The sequence below is a fragment of the Schistocerca serialis genome, chromosome 6, assembly GCF_023864345.2.
Source record: "Schistocerca serialis cubense isolate TAMUIC-IGC-003099 chromosome 6, iqSchSeri2.2, whole genome shotgun sequence".
Classification (NCBI taxonomy): domain Eukaryota; kingdom Metazoa; phylum Arthropoda; class Insecta; order Orthoptera; family Acrididae; genus Schistocerca; species Schistocerca serialis.
In genome coordinates this window covers 255,954,743-255,975,256 of record NC_064643.1, presented here as the reverse complement: position 1 = coordinate 255,975,256, position 20,514 = coordinate 255,954,743, and the positions used below count along the sequence as shown (strand labels likewise).

At 38.7% G+C, this 20,514-nt stretch overlaps 1 protein-coding gene across 5 annotated transcripts in view; it reads left to right on the top strand.

Annotated features, from left to right (window-relative positions):
- LOC126484554 (cytosolic carboxypeptidase 1-like) overlaps positions 1 to 20,159 on the top strand; it is a 514,320-nt gene extending 494,161 nt beyond the window's left edge. For 3 of the 5 annotated variants that reach the window (XM_050108112.1, XM_050108113.1, XM_050108111.1), the window contains exon 23: positions 19,747 to 20,159. In XM_050108112.1, the coding sequence (XP_049964069.1) occupies positions 19,747 to 19,846 (100 nt within the window). In that variant the 3' untranslated portion in view covers positions 19,847 to 20,159. Of the gene's footprint in view, positions 1 to 7,545; positions 7,628 to 19,746 lie in introns of all 5 variants that reach the window. The other 2 variants (XM_050108115.1, XM_050108114.1) reach the window with 2 other exon arrangements.
- The last annotated feature ends 355 nt before the right edge of the window (positions 20,160 to 20,514 follow it).

Genomic DNA, 20,514 nt, shown 5'->3' with positions numbered 1-20,514 from the left:
CCTATCTCCAGGTTTTCATATTTTATTCACATGTTGAGTACAAACGTCTTAAAAGTTCTCAACAGCATACACTGAACTTTCTTTTCTTCTTAATTTTAATTTCTCTGATTTAGTTAGATATGATGTCAGTGAAAATTTTGTTAATGTTTATTCTTAAAACTACAAAGTCACTATTTAGTACATTGTTTACATCATATGCAAAGGAAACAAATTTAATATATGCAAGGAAAAATGCAGACTTACGTTGAAACCTTATGGGACACCATATGTGACTACTTCCCAGTTGGATTATTCAGTACAGAATGCTTTCCTATTGGCCCCTGTGATTCATATTTGAGGGACATGGCATGAACCATTTCAAAGAAGTTAGGGTTCAGTGGGCTGCAGAGCTGCAGCATTGTGGAAATACTGCTGTATGGTTCATACAACCTCAATCACCTCAACACCAACTACAAATTTCAAGAGTGGCTGAAAAAATCACTCACACTTCTTGCTTGAACCACTAAGCAAATATGTGGCCTAAAACAATACCATATAAAGAAAGCCTACACAAAACTAAAAAGATCATAATATTTCCAGGATTTGTAAAAGTACATTTTGAAATGCTATCTCACCAGCAGGATGTCATTCCCTTAATAAAGGCTAATTCTGAAACAGTGCTACGGAACACTGAGTGGTTCATGCATATTGTCAAAGTTTATTGATTCCTGATGGCATACTGACTAATGAGTAAACCAGTCTTTCTGTAACTGACAACAACAGTGATCAAAATGAGCTTACTGCAGATAAGGGTGATGTTTGACACAGAAGCAAATCAGCAATAAAATTTTAACAAAACCAGCCACTTCATGTACAGGCGGTGCTGTGGTTACTATGCAGGATTACATGTTAGTATGGCAGTTAACTAAGCATCTACCTGAACGAATGGCCACTGCCATGATGTAGATGACTACAAATTTAGCATTGTATCACTTTATCCTTTCAAATGTCAGTCTCTCTCTCTCTCTCTCTCTCTCGCTCTCTCGCGCTCTCTCTCTCTCTCTCTCTCTCTCTCTCTCTCTCTCTCTCTCTCTCTCTGTCTCTCTCTTTCCCCCTCCTCTCCCTGCTCTCTCTTCATATCTTATGCTATGCTTTTCAATTTTGTGGTAAGTTTGGTACTTAAATTAGAGCTATTCGTCTCCCCAACCTCTCCTACTCAGTACTCGCTACTGCTTTCCATGCTTTGCATAAATATTTTTTTTCCAACCTTAAATTTCTGTTATCAAAATATTATTATTACTCTTGTATGTAGTCTTGAGGTAATTCCATTTTTAACTTATCATCTTTTATATTCTTCTACATGTGGAACTCACTGAGGTGATACTATTTTATATTTGGGATATGGATATTCTGACTCACATTTCCACCAACCTGTTATAGAATTTTCTGTGTCTATCTGCACCAGTGTAAATAAGTTAAATTAATTTTTTCCACCCCATAAAGTTAACATTTAAGTCCAACATTTCACAACTTTGGGTATTGTGAGGTGTAAGTTGTTTTATATCTCGCCAGTCCAAAAAAGTTTGAGACTGGATTAATAAAAAATATGGAGAAATACTGAAATGGTTTTAATCCTTCAAGCATTCTACATAGTCTCATCCCATTGAGTACAACACACAGAACATTTGTCAAACCATATGAAACTGTCAAAAAAATGCTTCTTCGGGATATTGTTAGTTGTGCAGCACATTGTCTTGAATGTTGGTTATGTTGCCAAAGTATTGACCCTTCATGTGAATATTGCTCTGTCTTTTATGGTAGGTTCGTACTGATAACACCAAGTCGTGTCATCCATGATGATTTTTCCCAGAAAAGAATTGTCTGTAGTTTACATTTCAGTCAAGTCATGCCAGGTGTCCATGTGTTGTTGTTGTTGTTTATATTGGGAGACAAGACATGCTGGACAAGCTATGCACTCAGTTTTGTATTCTTTAAAATATTCTGGAGAATATCTTGAACACCCGATAGAAAGATCTTGCTCCATTGCAATTTGTAGCACAATAATACTGACACAGTACAGTCACACGTCCACCACTTAACAATGCCTGCCCACAACTGACAGGTGGAATGCACCATCTCTTGTTTATAATTGTTAGTTGAAGCTGCAACTGTAGTTTCTGCATCGACTTCCCTTATATGCCAGGAATAAAATCAGTCTCAGAATGTTTTGCATGGATGGTGTATGAAGACTGACTCAACCACCAGTGGCACTACTGCCCATTTCAGCTTTAGTAGTCTGGATACTGACTCCTGCTTACAGCATATCCATGTCCCCTCATTCCCATTTTACTGTGAACTTCCCAAGTATATGATAGCATATGCAGCTCGGCTCGCACTATGTGATGGGATGTGGGAAATATTTCTGCATTATCCGCTTATGGATCTTCGTGTACAATTCATCACAACTATATAGAAGGAGCATACATGAGTTCAGATCCAGTAGTATGAAGTAAAACAATCCAACTATTAGTTATTCAAGATGATAGGAAGACAATAAGTGTGAATGGAAAACAAGAAATGTGTCTTTACTTTACGACAACTCTCAGTGCCACCTACAGGTGATGAGATGCAGAGACTACATTCTTCTAAGGACACACAGTGAATTACATAGAAATACCATAATGAAAAGATAAAACAATTGAAGATTGTGAGAAAGTGCTACTCCACTTGATTGCTGAAGAATAATTACTATCAATTTGTACAGCTTAGTATTATCTGAATGTATGCTGTAAGTAGAATCCTGTTGGTATTGCGAAAGATGAACACCAGCCATTTCCACATTCTAACTGGTAATCCATTTTGAAAAAAAATTTGATGCCAGAGCTGTCTCTCTTCTCGGCTAGCTTACTCGTGTTGCAACCTGATACCAACATATTTCGGAACTAATAATTCATTTACACAACATCAGTTTTAACATAAATGTTTTAAGGTCGTACTGAACAGCTTTATATGTTATTTTTGTTACCTGTATTACTGTGGCATGTATTTTTTGATATGCCAACTTTCAGAACTGTGTTTGTAAATATTTAATAAGGATGAGAAACATGATACAGTAATTACTGTAGTTGTTACACACTTCGCAAATGATGCCTTTAGTCTGTTCAGGTTTTTCCAATGCTACTGGGAGAAACTTTTAATAATGGTGGAGATAAACAAATATAGCAAAATAAGATGTAAAATGTTGGTGGCTATGGTCCCACCCATCAAAAAAAAAAAAAATATTAGCCTGCCAGGAGGTGGTCATACTATCCAGACAATCATTTTTAAACTGCCCTGAAATTTGTCAGTTGTTTCAAACTACATTATCTCAGGCAATGACAGAGCTACAATACATTCAAGTGCAGCTGCTCTAACAACACTTTATAATGTGGTGATGAGGTGCAGCAATCAGTGATAACAGTATGGAAGAACAAATGGTCATGGTTGCAAAACTGGATTTTTTATTCTATTTATCCTCCAGTGACACTTTTTACCTTATATAAGACATCTTCAGATTGGCCTATGAGAAAAAATACAACCTCTCGTATAAATGGCATCACCTCAATTTAGCAAAATTGGTCTAGCAGGAAAAAATAAAATAACTTACTGGCAAAATATTGTGTTTCGCTCATAGGATGCCATGCATTCAGATGTCCCAGCAGGAACTGCCTTGATCAGAATTTCAAAAAACATGGTGTAGTGCCCTATAAAATATATCAGAATATGGCCAGTAAAATGTTCGAAAACCAGTAAACAGTCTAATGCACTAAAAGCCCAAAACACACTCAAACAAAATTTAAAACTAGCTATATAAAAAGCTAACTTACTGATATATGGAACTACACCTTTCATAATATTGCTAGTTTAAACAGAAATACTTTTGTTACTTCTTTACCTGAGACTCTGCATATCAAAATTATTACAATGTTTTGCCCTTATAATTCTGTACAGCACATTTCAAATGTGACTTCATCATTTATAAAATTAAAACCATCTCTTACTTTAAATGTTAAAGAATTTTTAATTGGTATCAGGGAACCCCCATGGATTTTGCTACTTTTACAAAAGCTACTGGCTACAACATAGTTCTTTAATTTGTTAAGGATTTTGATGCAGTCTTTTGTTAGCCAATGTTCACTTAGGCAAAGGACTGATATATTTCTCCCTCCTGCCAAGAAAATTTGTAGATCATCAATTTTTCTTCTCTGCCATTCATATGTTTCAATGTAAGCTATTTTTGTTTAAATGCATCAAATATGTGCTTTCACTGTTACCTATTGTCTTAATAATGGATTTTCTAACAGATTTTTATCTTTTATTCTTTTAGGCAGCTTGTTAACTCCATACTCACATCTAGTTACCCTTATTGTCTTCTATAATTCTGCACATGTCAGTAAACATATGCCTGGCCCACTGAGCAATTAGTTCTCTTGGTTCCTTCATGTAGGTTTTATTCATTTGCATCGCAGTAGTGTATAATTAACTTGTATCATTTTTGATTGTTTAAAAATTCATTTATTCTTGTTTATTATGACCCATCTGCGTAAAAAAAATTTACCTGTGAGATCATTTACATGGATTTACTGTTTGTTATGAGGTAAGACCTTTACATGGATTTACTGTTTGTTATGTTTCTCTTTGTGATTATATGTGGAAACCTAATAGCTATTTCAGCTCTTCATCTATATTCACCATCTGCTGTGAGCTGTGTATACTAGCCTATACTTCTATACCCAATACTATGTGCACAGCTGGGAGCATGAGCAACTGCAGCTCCTACATACTTACTGTCTGACACATCTATGGAGGCTTGATCCCATTTTAGTGGATGTGGATGGTGCCGCATATCTGACGAGATAATCAGCTACCTATGTACATGGATGTACCTACTTCTTGTGAAACTAAGGCAGTTATTTGCTTTTGATAACTTCTTGATTATTCTTGAGGAGGTGTTTTATAGGACACAATGTGAGGCCTTTGTAAGAAAAAAATGACAAGTTTAACTACCTGCTGGGGCTTTCATGTGCTTTAGGTGCATTTTCCCATGTACTTAACATGTTCTATATCCTATTTTATTTGTGTTTTGGGCTTTTTGTGCATTAGACCGTTTATTAGCTCGTGAACATTTTATTGGCCATACTCCAATATATTTTACTCTTTATCTCGTAGGACACTGCACAGTGTTTTTTTTTTTTTTTTCCAAATTCTGACCACTGCGGTTTACCAGTAAGTTGTTTTATTTTTTCTTGCTAGTACAATTTTGGTAAATTGAGGTTATGCCATTTATATGAAAGGTTGTATTTTTCACGTAGGTTAATCTGAAGATGCCTTTTGTAATGTGAAATGCTTCATTGGAGGATAAATAAAATTTTAAAAAATCCTGTTTTGGAACCAAGACTGTTCTTCTGTACTTTATAATGTATCCCCCTCGGTATGAATACAAATTGTTCAGTCACACAAAACACCAAAATAAAGATAATATTTCCGGATGCATATGTGGCTTTGTGATTGTGAAATGTCACTAGTATCAGTGTCATTTTAGGGGTACTCACATTTATTTTTAATTTTGATATTATTTCCCATTTCTAAGTCCATTTTGCAATATGATATTCAATACTTATCTCGGTAAATAACTGGTGATTTGTGATATTGGACACTTGTTAAAAAATTTAAATATCACTTGGGTAAAATGAATATTTGTTCTGGAGTTAAGCTTAGGTCATCAACATATCTAAATAATTCTAATTTGAACAATGGAAACTCAAGGTAAGAATATACCACAATGTAGGAAAAGATAGATTGTTACTTACCATAAAGAAGACACGTTAAGTTGCAGACAGGCACAATTAAAAGACACTTACATGAACCTTTCAGCCGCAGGCTTCATCAGCGAAAGAGAAATGCACACCATTCATACATGTTTGCTTATGTGTGTGTATGAATGGTGAGTGTTTCTGTTTTTCTGATGAAGGCTGTGGCTGAAAGCTTCATGTAAGTGTCCTTTAATTGTGCCTGGCTGCAAATTAACATGTCTTCTTCACACTAAATAGCAGTCTATCTTTTCCTACATTATTGTTAAGTCTAATTTGCATGCTCGGTAGCACCAAGATAAAAGTGAGTTGGATTTCACAATGTTGACTTAACGTTACAACTTAACACAACAGAAATATGTTCTAATTAGTCTAAGAATTTCTCTTGCACAGTCTTTCCAACTCCAGTTAACAGAAATGGAAGAAGATGTGAGCCTGTTGGATATTCATTCACTATACTGATCCAAAATTTTATTTGTTGACCTCTCATTAATTGTGGGATTGAGATTGACATTAGCCCTACATGATGATTTCAGTTGCCCCAGGTCTGGCAAGACAAGGGTCACATTATGTTCATTTTGCTGCAATGACAAATAATTAGCCACAATGTGATGCCTGAAGTTAGCTGGACTCAATGTATGAAATATCTCTGGGTGGTAGGTTTGCAGCAGCTATTCTCAGGGTGTATTATAACATTACATTCAGTTGATTTTTCCGGTGTTGATGTTGATTGGGCATTCTGTTACATACTATTCCTTCAAAGTCGAGTATTCTCGATTTTTTACTCATCAGTAAAAAAATCAATTGAATGAACTTAAACTGTGACCTTTGCATCATTGTTACTGTTTAGAGTGCCTCTCTTGTGCATTAAACAACATTCACTAATCATAACCATAGAGATCAAGATGGTTAAATCCCCTTTGAAAGAACTGTACATCATCCCAGTAGTGGCAGAGATAACTGTACACTCAAGGACCATCTTCTAATTAAGTACATCTAATGAAATAGGTGGCCTAGCAGTAAGAACCATTAGAAGACTCCATCTTCAGAAAATTCTGTAACACTGTTTTTGTCGATAGTTATTACAGTTCAGTTTCTTGTTTCTTCTTTGAAGGGGAGTTTTATCAGTTACAAAAATTGTACTCTCACAAGATTGTTGAATTGGTATTGGATATACAACAACTTGTTATAACCATGTTAGTAGAACTGTCTGACAAGTTATCTTGAAAGAACATAAACAGTCTGGATAAAAGTAATGAATTTTACTGCAATAGAGCCCATTGACCTATTATATCAATGTGCTGAACAATCGTGTGCTTTAAGAAATTTATAGATTCAATTTTGGAGCATTATTTGGCTAGAAGCCTTATTTTCAATAAATTAATTGAAATTTCATTAAAATGTTTATAGAAGACTGTCATAAGTGATGAACTGCACTATAAGCACTAATAAAGTAGGAAAAAACACTGTAGATAGAAATCTGTTCTGAGATACTTTTGCATGCATTTCTTTTGTAGTTCACAATTATGACTTCAATAAACTGAATAACTCTTTTCTTTCTATTCAAGCCAATTCTAAGCTTTATTACTTTATATTCAGTAGTTATATATTCAGTAGTTATATATTCAACACTTACATATTCTGTATTGTCTGATGTTATAATTGTTTTTCTGGCTGTGTCTATTGTTTGATATATATCTCTTGTTTTTGTTGATAGCAGTACCTGTAAGATTACCCCTCATAGCCCCCATTCTATAACCAACTCCCCAGAAACAAGAAACACACAAGAAAGTTTGAAGGCAAGTATTGCATGATGCTGTGGCATGCCTTGTTTGGACTTCACAACCATAAATATGTACAGCATTGTTTCAGTAGAATCCTCCACATGCCATACTAGTTACCAGTATTAAAAAGTTATGGAGTTTCATTTTTCTAAGTAGACAGATCTAATACAACAAAATGATACTCTGGCAGCTACAAGCTCTTCACTTTATTAAAAAATGAGCAGGGTGGTACAGAAAAGATAAAGAAAGATACAACATGTAATATCAAACAATGTAAAATCCAGGATGGAATGTAACAATACGAGAGAAGGAAAGTTGCTATTCACCATATAGCGGAGATGCTGAGCTGCGATAGGCATAATAAAAAGATTCACACAATCATAGCTTTCGGCCATTAGGGCCTTTGTCAGCAGTAGACACACATACACACACACACGCGCGCACACACACACTCACGCAAGAGCAACTTTCACACACATCTGCAGTCTCAGAGAGCTGAAACTGGTAGCTGGTGTAGTTTCAGCTCTCTGAGACTGCAGATGTGTGTGAAAGTTGCTCTTGCGTGAGTGTGTGTGTGCGCGTGTTTGCATGTGTGTCTACTGCTGACAAAGGCCTTAATGGCCGAAAGCTATGATTGCGTGAATCTTTTTATTGTGCCTATCATGGCTCAGCATCTCCACAACATGTAATGTGTATCAACTTCATACTTCCTGAAGGGCATGAAGAAAAAAAAATCTTCCTGATTATGGGAGTCAAAAATTAATAAAGAAGCAAATGAAAAAGTTAAAAATTGATAACTTCAAAAATATTGCCAGTAACCTTATGTGAATTCATGTAAATGGACCAAAAGACAAGGTATGCCTATTAATACTGTAAGAGTTATTGCCATAACAATTATTTTTTGATTGACAGATAGGACTTGAGTTGTCCCAAAACTTCTCCCCGTTGTTATTTCATGCGCAAATTTTTAGTTTCATAATATATTTATAAACTATAAACTAAGCTGAAAACACTTTTATCTAACATACAGCATACTTGCATTAATAGAAAATTTAACTCACATGAAACATAAATATTAAAAGCAAATAGTTGTCTCTTAGCAGTCACTATTGATTTCATTCCCCCACCCCCCCCACCCCCCCTCCCCCTCTGAGTTATGAGAGTGAAACCTTAATCTCCAGTTAGTTCTGGTTTTGTGTCTGATTTGTGTGCACTGCATAATGAAATTGCTGTGATGTTACAGCCAACCCTGATTTATGCTAATCAAACATTGGAAAATCCAGGGTGGAATGTAATAATATTATGAAAAGGCAAGTTGCCACTTACCATATAGCAGAGATGCTGAATCGTAGATAAGTACAAAAAAAAAAAAAAAGACTGTCACAAATAAAGCTTTCTGCCTGTAAGGTCTTTGTCAAAAATAGACATCATCATCTCCCCCCCCCCCCCCCACACACACACACACACATGCAACTAATACACATGACTGGAGTCTCAGAAAACTCTAGCCACTCTGCGAGCAGCAGCACCAATGCATGATAGGAATGGTGACTGGGTGGGGGTAAGGAGGAGGCAGGGCTGGGGAGGGGGAGGGGGGAGGGATAGCAGGGTTTAGGGGTGTAGGGGTGGCGGACAGTGAAGTGCTGTGGGAGCACGCAGGGACAAAGGAGAGAGAGTAGGGCAGGTATGTGCAGTTGGTCAGAAGGATCCATATGGCACAGGCTGTGAAGCAGTCATTGAAATGCAGGATGTCGTGCTTGGCAGTGTGCTCAGAAACCACGTGGTCCACTTGTTTCTTGGCCACAATTTGTTGGTGGCCATTCATGCGAACAGAGTTTTCGTTGGTTGTCATGCCCAAATATATGCAGCACAGTGGTTGCAGCTTAGGTTGTAGATCACATGTAGCCTTGCCTTTAATGGGATATGTGATGTTTGTGAGTGAATTGGAGTAGGTGGTGTTGGGAGGATGGGACAGGTCTTGCATCTGGGTCAATTACAGGGGTATGAACCATGATTTAAGGGGTTGGGAGCAGGGGTTGTGTAAGGATGGACAAATTTATTGTGAAGGTTCGGTAGGTAGCAGAATACTGCTGTGAGAGGGGTGGGAAGGATAGTGGTCAGGACATCTCTTATTTCAGGGCACGACGAGATGTAGCTGAAACCCTGACGGAGAATGTAATTCAATGACTGGAGCAACTGAATTACATTCTCCCGCCAGGGTTTTTACTACCTCTTGTTCCGCCCTGAAATGAGGAATGTCCTTCCCTGCAATATATCCTGCATTCCCATAATCCTCCTGGCCTCAACCTTCATTAGTCATTGTCATCACCCATCCAGCCTCCCTGTTTCCTTTCCAGCATTATACAACCCTCATTCCACCATCGCACCCAAGTCCTTTTACTTCTCCCCTTTTCCACTAACCCCCGCCTCCTATTCCTCCCACTCCCTGCCCCAGCCTCCTTACCCACACTCAGTCGCTGTTTCCATCATGCACCACTGGTGCTGCTGCTCGCAGTGTGGCTACAGTTGCCGGAGACTGCAGTTGGGTGTGAGTTGCATTTGTGTGTGTGTGTGTGTGTGTGTGTGTGTGTGTGTGTGTGTGTGTGTGTGTGTGTGTGTGTGTGTGTGCTGAAAGCTTTATTTGTGACTGTCTCTTTGTTGTGCCTATCTGTGACTCAGCATTTCTGATTTATGCTAACTTTGAGAGTGATGTAAATCATATATTCAGCCTGTACTTGATTCACTGATAACTCTGCCTCAATGCATATTTAAAAAAAACTAGTTTTAGGTACGTGCATACGGACTGCAAGATCACACATAGACATAGTTATTGCATATAAAAATAAAATCCTGAGTGTTCCAATTGACAGCATGCTGAACAGAGAATACTGTGTTCTGGTGATGCAAGAGACTGCTCTCAACAATAATTGCTTTGAGAGGCTGTTGCCTTCACATAGCCTGCATATGATTACAATAACTTACCTTTTACTTAAAACGTTCAATAAGGAATCGTGCTTTTTGATGGTCAGATGATTCTTGTAACTTATTTTGAAATTAAGCAGTGCAGTTGATGTTCTGTATCTCAATAAAATAATTTTATATCTTTTGATGAGTATTTGTCTTGGGTCTTCATTGTCTCACCTGCTATGAGTAATAATTCGTTGACATTTGTGATTTCTTTTAGAGAACTGAAATCTATTCCATTACCAGAGGAGTAGTCATTCCTGTTTGTTCTGATATAATATGTTTGTTTCTAATTTTTGTTAGCATGCCTTATGATTTTCATTTTGTCGTTTCGTCTGGTTTTCATCTGTTAATAATGCATGACTTAAATTTTATGTTAGAATACGGTAAAATTCTGCTTTGCTTCTACATTTCTGATGAATAACACCTTAGGATAGATATGAGTCTACTAATGATACAAACTCTTTCACATACCAGATGCAAACACTTAATTATCGCTGAGGTTAAATGTTCAAAACATTTTTCCCATTATCATCTTTCTAATGAATTTAAGTTCTTTAAAGACTTTTTATAATGAAAGCTTAACAGAGAGCAGTTCTTCTTTCCTCTGCTTCCTGGCATTCTCTTACTAATGGAAAAGAAATTTTGTTACCAACACTTCAGAGAAATGAAACAATTTGAAGTTTACACATCTATTAAAGAAAAAATATGACACATATTGAACGCTGTTATTTTGTTAGCCTTTGGTTAATATTTTATTGTGTCTGCTTTTTTGGATGAAATTTAGTGGTAAAAGGGTTTTAACTGCCTAGACTGATATAGTTCGTAATGTGACTGCTTTGTGAGTGTCTGGGTGACTAATGTATCTGAAGCATTCATTTATGGTGATCTATAGATTCCATAAAGAAGCAGAACCTTCAGGCATGCAAAATTAATCAACAGTGTGATCATTATTGTAATGAAAATGCAGAGTCAAAAGATGACAGAGTGTTTTTACCACACCATATTTAAAATTTTGATACATAGCTATTCATATACTCCATATTTCAGGTCAGCAAAATTATATATTGATTGCTACCAAATGCACAAAAAAGTAGATCTAATAATTACTTTATTGGCTTGCTTTTTCTATTCTAGTTTGCCAGAGTTTAGTAAATTATAATTTGGTAGGTATTTATTTATTTTATTTATTGCAATATGTATTCCGTAGATCCAGTTCTGCATTTTAACACATGGATGTGGAACGAGTCAAAAACATTTAGTTCATTATTACATTAGTTTCCATAAGGACAATAAACAAAGATTAATAAAACAAGTAGGAAACACAATCGGTAGGATAAAATTACACTCACAAGCAGAGTTCCAGTTTGTTTGTGAATATAAAATCTTTCTTGACTTTTAATCCGTACATATTAGAAAAGTGTGTGTGTGTGTGGGGGGGGGGGGGGGGGGGGGGGGCATGCGTGTGTGTAAGCGTAAGTATGCTTGCATGCATGCATGTATGTTCTACATCTCCTCCTAAATGACTGGACCTATTTCAACTAAACTTGGTACAAATGTACAAATATATCTTACTGTCAAGCGACTATAATTATGGGATAGAAAGCACCCTCATACATATCACAGGGGTGCGAGTGAAAAGAAGCATAGCCCACAATGTGTGACTTCCCAACTTGATTCACCCAGTATCTGAGTATGAGACCACTTAGCAACTTGCAACAAATTTTATGCATAATTTCAAATCTTTACGAAATGTTATCTCGCTGACAACCCCAACAAAGTGATGAAAGGAAAAATGTTTGTTGCGTACTACTTTTCTGCTGTTCATGCAGTAAAAGTACAGCATGAGGCATAACATTACTATTAATGACACACTTTGCAGATGGCATACACGTATACCACTGAATGTAACTGCAAAATTATATCCTTGGATAACACATAGTTCATGAAGTAAGAGGTCATAAACAATGAGATGCAGGGAAAATTGCTGCATCATGTGTGACATTTAAATTTATTACTTTGTCGCTACTAGCTCTATTGACAACACATTGTGCAGACAGTATCCACACATACCACTAAATGTTCCTATGAAATTATAATATTGTACAACACAGAGTTCAAGAGATATGACATCATAAACATTAAGCACAAGGCCAGACACTTTGTGGCATATGTGTGTATGGACAGCTATATGTGTGTATGGACAGCTGTAAATGAATACCTGGGCAATGCCGGGTACTCTGCTAGTATCCACTATAGTATCTCCTGTTAATGATAACAAGAAGAGTTAATTTCTGTGTCTACAAAAAATCACACTTTTCTTTATGCTTTGCTGCACACATCACTCTCTTCTTCATCCCACTTCTGCTCCTCAGGGCCATTTGCTTTTTATATTACTCAGTGTGTTTCCCATTTCTTATTCATTTTTGTCTAGAAATGGAAGAGTTCAGTGGAAAAATTTTCATGTCGTAAACCATAATTTTGAAGGTTTTTATTTCATGATTTATATTTTTGATGATACATGGTAGATGGGAGCAAAGAGTTTAAGTAGTATTAGATCAGGATTTGGGGGGGGGGGGATGGATTGCTAATAGTGATTACCTACTAAATGTTCTAGTTTTCTTCAAAGTGGTTCTGAACTAATAAGTCTGTGTCTGGTGGGCCAGGATGCGGGTTCATTTTGTGAAGATATTTCTTCTACATGTGCCAGCTGTATATGCTGTTGGCGAGAGAAGTCACTGAAATGCAATACTCATGTACACATATTCACTTTGTGAACTTAGCCAGGTTACAAACAGATCATTGCTGGATTCAGGGAGATCACAAAAGGTGAAGACAATGGCCTAATGGAAGGAGAATAAATGATATTGAAAATGTGTTCTAACCCAAGAACACTAATTTTTTGCTCAAACAGTACATACACATGGTAGACAAGCTATAATACAATTAGCAATACACAAGTGGCTGGCAGAGTCTTGTGCTCTAGCCTATACAGGGTGTTACAAAAAGGTACGGCCCAACCTCACACACAAAGAAAGAAAATATGTTATGTGGGCATGTGTCCGGAAACGCTTACTTTCCATGGTAGAGCTAATTTTATTACTTATCTTCAAATCACATTAATCATGGAAGGGAAACACACAGCAACAGAACGTATCAGCGTGACTTCAAACACTTTGTTACAGGAAATGTTCAAAATGTCCTCCGTTAGCGGGGATACATGCATCCACCCTCTGTCGCATGGAATCCCTGATGCCCTGATGCAGCCCTGGAGAATGGCGTATTGTATCACAGCCGTCCACAATACGAACGTGAAGAGTCTCTACATTTGGTACCGGGGTTGCGTAGACAAGAGCTTTCAAATGCCCCCATAAATGAAAGTCAAGAGGGTTGAGGTCAGGAGAGCGTGGAGGCCATGGAATTGGTCCGCCTCTACCAATCCATCGGTCACCGAATCTGTTGTTGAAAAGCGTAAGAACACTTTGACTGAAATGTGCAGGAGCTCCATCGTGCATGAACCACATGTTGTGTCGTACTTGTAAAGGCACATGTTCTAGCAACACAGGTAGAGTATCCCGTATGAAATCATGATAACGTGCTCCATTGAGCGTAGGTGGAAGAACATGGGGCCCAATCAAGACATCCCCAACAATGCCTGCCCAAACACACACAGAAAATCTGTGTTGATGACGTGATTGCACAATTGCATGCAGATTCTCATCAGCCCACACATGTTGATTGTAAAAATTTACAATTTGATCACGTTGGAATGAAGCCTCATTTGTACAGCAGCAACTTCTCTGACGCTGACATTAGGGTTATCGTCAACTGCACGAAGAATTGCCTCATCCATTGCAGGTATCCTCATCGTTCTAGGTCTTTCCCAGTCGCGAGTCATAGGCTGGAATGTTCCGTGCTCCCTAAGACGTCGATCAATTGCTTCGAACGTCTTCCTGTCGGGACACCTTCATTCTGGAAATCTGTCTCGATACAAACGCACCGCGCCATGGCTATTGCCCTGTGCTAATCCATACATCAAATGGGCATCTGCCAACTCCGCACTTGTAAACATTGCACTGACTGCAAAACCACGTTCGTGATGAACACTAACTTGTTGATGCTACGTACTGATGTGCTTGATGCTAGTACTGTAGAGCAATGAGTCGCATGTCATCACAAGCACCGAAGTCAACATTACCTTCCTTCAATTGGGCCAACTGGCGGTGAATCGAGGAAGTACAGTACATACTGACGAAACTAAAATGAACTCTAACATGGAAATTAAGCATTTCCGGACAGATGTCCTCATAACATCTTTTCTTTATTTGTGCGTGAGGAATGTTTCCTGAAAGTTTGGCCGTACCTTTTTGTAACACCCTGTATATTTATTAGTCCCAACAGGGGGTGCAGCTGACAGGCTGTGCACACAGTTGCTGTCATATTAGCAGGCTGGGTGGCCTTTATTGGCTGAATCAAGCACAAACTTCGCACATGAACTATGAAGCAGCACACGCACATAATTGGTAGTTACAGCACTCCTCTTCCTTTGCAAAGAAGTGAGCACTGTGATCACATCCATTTCTTCTGTACTCGATGTAAGTTGTTGAGTCAGGTGACACACTGCCACCAGCGCACAGGGTCGGAATTGGCGTGAGCATTTACAGGTGCGGCACCCACCCACCCCTTGTGAGATGCCATATGGTAGGACAAGTGACACAGGTGCAGCATCCATATCCAGGGAAGGAGGTTGAAGTGAAGGCAGTGCGACAGGCAACACTAGCTGCAATGGAGGCAACAGCAGTGGAGAAATGATCGTACGGCATTATTGACTCTGACAGTGCGGGGACTGAGGTCCCGTCGTGACCCCAGACAGCTGAAGGGGACACCCACAACAGAGGAGACAGTTGTGAAAACACCACCAGTAACTATGGAGGAGGTGAGATCACTGGCCACAAGGGGCTCGTGGAGGTGCACCTGATGCGCAGCCACCCAAGTGAGGTTGTGGTGGGTTAATGTGTCACGATGCCCTCTCCTTAGCCGTGCGGATGACGCAGAAGTATTGGTCACAGGTACTCTTGATTACTACCGGCACTCATTTTGGCCGATGGCCAAACCCCCATGCACAAACAACTGTGACAGACTAGAAGTATTGTGGTGCTGGTGCTGTCAGATGGGCTGGCATCAGATGAAGCAGATGTAACAGTGTCTGAGGCTGATGACTGTGCAACAGTTCTACCAGAAATACTTCTGGTAACACTTCCAAAACATGTTTTTCATCTGAGTCTTGATTGAGGGTGGAAAGGAGGAGCCATGAGATGGTGAACACCACATTTTTTAAAAAAAATCTTCAGATTCGTGAGATGTGAACTGGGTGTCATTGTCAGTAATGACGTATATGGAAGATGTTTTTCCATCGCAAAAATTTTTGACAAAGGAGAAATTGTTGTCACTGCAGAAGTAGGCAGACAATATACCACATACAGAAACTCAGAACAAGCATCAATTACAAGCCAGTAGAATTTCAAAAAAGGTCCCGTAAAATCTACATTAATTCTTTTACAAGGAGGCTGTGGATCTAGCCACTATGACAAAGGACGACAGGAATCCACCTGATGGTTGACACACTGAGGGCAGGTTGCAACAACTCACACTATTTCCCTATCAGTGCCTGGCCAAAAAGGAGACTGCATGCCAACGTTTTTGTATGTGACACATCCCAGTGGTCCACATGTAATAAATGCATAACCTCACATCAAAGGGAGGACTTAACTACAACCTGAGGAGCGGTGTCCTCTGTAGCTGACAGCAGCACTCTGCCCCATACAGAAGGATATTTTTGTAATACAAAATAATTTCTCAAAGGATCAGAAGCATGGCCCAGAGGTTAGTCCAGCCAGCTGTTGTACAAAGCAAAACAGGTAACCGTATTTAAAACAGGTTCCTCAGCCACTGTGGCTGCAATTTTAAAAGTGCGGGCACTGCTGAAAAAGTGACCAAACAAGGAGCTGATTGCAACTTAGGTTTCAAAAACTTGTATGCCCGGTCACAAGCTAGTAACCAGTGGAAAGGAACATCTGTATAATAATGTGTGGAGAGGTTGTACCACAGTAGTAGCCTCCAGATTGAATTTGTGACAGTACACAATTTTGCCTAAAAATACCTGTAACTCCTTGATGTATGTGGGGTGTGGAAACATGGCAATAGCATCAGTATGCTGGAGCAGTGGTTTAATGCCAGTGTGTGACACTTCAAAACCCAAATAAATAATGGATGGTTGAAAAGACTGTGTCTTATCCATATTGAACTTTAACTCTGCCGACTGTGAAACAGAAAACAGAGCATGAAGGTTCTGCAAATGTTCCTCTGTAGAGGCACCAGATGTTACTATATTATCTAAGTAGTTGATGTGGCCTGAAACTGATGTAATAAGTTGCTCTAAAAAGTGTTGAAAAGTAGCTGATGCATTTGCCATACCAAAAGGCAAACGCTGGTATCGATAAAGCCCAAATGGGGTATTGACAACTAGAAGTAGTTTGGATTCCTCACTGAGTGGCAACTGTAAATATGCCTCTCCCAAGTCAATCTTTGGAAAATAGTGCCACTCCTCCCAGCAATAATTTGCTAATAGCCAGTCAGGGCGTGGTAAAGGATAGGTATCAATGATTGACTGTGCATTAATAGAGTTTTAAAAAATTATCACAGAGGTGTTATTCACTGGTAGGTTTTTTGACTATCACCAGAGGTGCTGATCCTTCACTGGAAGAAAGAGGTCAAATAACGTCAAGGCATTGAAGATGATCCAATTCTGCTTTTACCTGATCCTGTAAAGTTACCAATACCGGGTGAGCCTGGAAAAAACAGGGCGAGCAGACTATTTCATTGTAATATAAGCTTGAAATTCTGTAGCAGAACCCAGTTCTGGAGAAAATAGAGAGGAATATTTGGCACTAGAAACAAAATACTCTTCATCATCAATGGAGAATTCAAACAGTTTAAAAGGGCCCAAATCAAACAGATTTTCAGTGTAAGCATTGTCCACAGCCAGGAATGTTAATGAATGAACGATAGCCTTGTAAGTCACAGGTGCAGAAAAATGTCCAAGAATGTGATTCTGTTATTTGTTATAACTAGCCAGCCTCTGTGACACTGGAGTTACAGGGGGAGAATACAAGTCCACTTAAGTCTGAGAATCCAGCAATACTGCTGCTGCACCCATGTCCACCTGCATTCTCAATGACTTGTCAAACACACGCACTTCAATGTGTAACTTCCTTTGAAACACCATCACTGCTGACACATTGTTCAGTCCATGTTCATTTCATCCTCGCTCAGATTTGGAAAGGAGTTACATACAGAAGCAACATGTCCTTTCTTATGGCACTTATTACACGTTACACTGCTTGGGACTTGCTGTCCATTGGTGTTGAATGAAACAGTATTGGTATGAAGGCAGTAGAGCATGAAGCTGTCACTGTTGTGACTCTGACTGTTGTCACAAATGCCGATTACTTATATGATGCTGAGATGTCTGCTGGAATGCTGCAATAGTGTGTGTGTTTCCTTTCAAACTGACTGAAGGCTGGAAGGGGTGAGAGCAATTGATTTCTGAAACTTCAGACCAGGCCTCTATCTGGCCACCTGCAGCCAATGAAACTTCAAATGACTGAGCTATGTTCTCTAATGCCCTAAGCTCACTCTTGAACTTCCCTACCAGGAGCAAACAGTATGATTGCATCACGAACCTTCTGATCAGCACAGGATTCCTTATGAATGTTTGTCACAAAATACAACAGCAGCTAAGTCCATGTAGTCCAGCTGCCAATGCCTTGTATGACTGTTTTGGCTACTTTAGGTACTGGTAAAACTGCACACGAGTAGCAGTAACTAAGTATATTTTCAGTGATAGGTAGAAAGTAACTCTCATATCAGATCAAAAGAAAGACTTGGAGATTCTTGTAAAGGGCCGAGCTTCCACAACAACTGATACCTGTGAGGTGAAATCCCTGACAGAAAAAAGGGCCTTGCAAACATTTAAATCTGTTACCCTAAATGCCTGGAAATGTTGCCACGGGCATTTATTAGAAGCACCCCAGTCTTCTGCTGCATCATCGCACGCAGGGAACTGCAGTGGATATGTTGTTGGCAGAACCACAGGTTATACCAGTGTAGTAGCTAAAGTAGATGTAGCAACTGTCCGCACCTGCTGTTGCTCAAGAAGGGATTTAAGCACTGCCTCCATGAAAAGTAAACTCAAAGGACTAGTGATTGAATTGGAACACATGGAGTCAAATCCCATCCTCATCGCCAAAAAGTGTTCTGACCCAAGAACCCTGTAATTTATTGCTTGAACAATACATACTCCTTGAAGACAAGGTACAATACAATACTCCGCCTCTATATTACAACAGTGGGCACAGCCAGCAGGCTGCTTATGCAGCTGTTTCTGTATTAGCAGGCCGGGTGGCTTCAATTGACCAAATCAAGCACGAACTTCATGCTCAAAATGTGGAGCTGTGCACATGCAGAATTGGTAGTTACAGCAAAAAGCCTGCAATCCAGTCTCCATGTTCTCTTTCTGTACATTGGCTGCTGATTCTCCACCATTTGATTATTCTTTGCTGTTTCCGCGTTACTGCTCAGTTCTTCCATTCCCTCGCAATGTAGTATTATGCTATGCATTTTGACACCACTCTTACTCCCGATCCCTTGCCATAGAGGTCATGTCCCTGTGAAAGACCCATGTGCACAAACTGTCCCAAGCATCTACCCAGCACACCTATTCTGTTTCCATCACAGCCGTATCCTATGCCGTCAGAGGCCATCAAGGTCACTTGTGGAAACAGTTATGTTACACATCAACTCCTCTCCAACTTCTGTCTTTTGCAAGGGTATGACACCAGCTAACTGTTCACATATGTAAATGTTTGCTTTTAAGTGGGAAGGAGGGGGAGGAACACACACTCTGTGGTATTAGTCTATTAGTCTCTTTGCTCCGAGGAAGGACCAAAAAGCATAGCCAAAAGTTCAGTCTTATTTATGTCTGTCTATCGACAATGTTACTCCTTCAGTTGTTTATAAATGATACTTTCTTTCAATATATCATCCATTAATGTGGAAATTGCCAACTGAACTGAAATACAATTAATTTGTCAATTTCTTATTTTTTCCAGGTGTGAAATACTTTCGCCTGGAAGCCAAGAAGATGCAGCTAGTGATTCTCCAGACCATAGTGACAGTAGTGAATTTGATGATGAAGAATATCATAGCTAGGTGCCTGATTGCAGCTCTCAAAACATGTGAATGTTTGGTTTTTATATATTAACTAATATGTACCTTGTCAGTGTGTTCAAAAATTATGTGTCTTTTGTATAGTGTTTCAATGGGATGTGCAAATGTATAAATCCTTCCATTGTTCAGTGCATTTCAAAAAGAATAGCTTGTGGGAATACTTGTGTAGTGAAATATTGTTTTTGTTTGTTGTTGTTGCACTTCTGATACCTCGTCCACTAATATCTCTGTTATAGATGAAGTAGTTCAATATTTCCATTTTATGCTTCCAAGGAATAAAACAAGTATGTGTGTACTGTGTATTTATATTATAGCTGTCAAGGCACTATTGCAGTATTCTACAACCTATATGGATTCATAATTGTTTGTGACATTTTCCCCCCACCTCTTCCTTTGAATTTCATGTAACATTTATATTTTGGTTCCAGAGAAAGAACCATTGGTTACAAAACTGAGAGACACATGCTATTTTCTTTTGTGTTAAGTAAAAACTTTGCTTCCTTTCCTTGTATCAAATGATTGTGTTTCTTACTTACATGGAAGGTTCTACATAATAAGAATGAATTTGATAGCACCTCATAGATTTTCTGTAGTTGCAATAGTATGAAGTAGGATAGACAACTATCCACCACGTAGAAGAAGGATCGAAT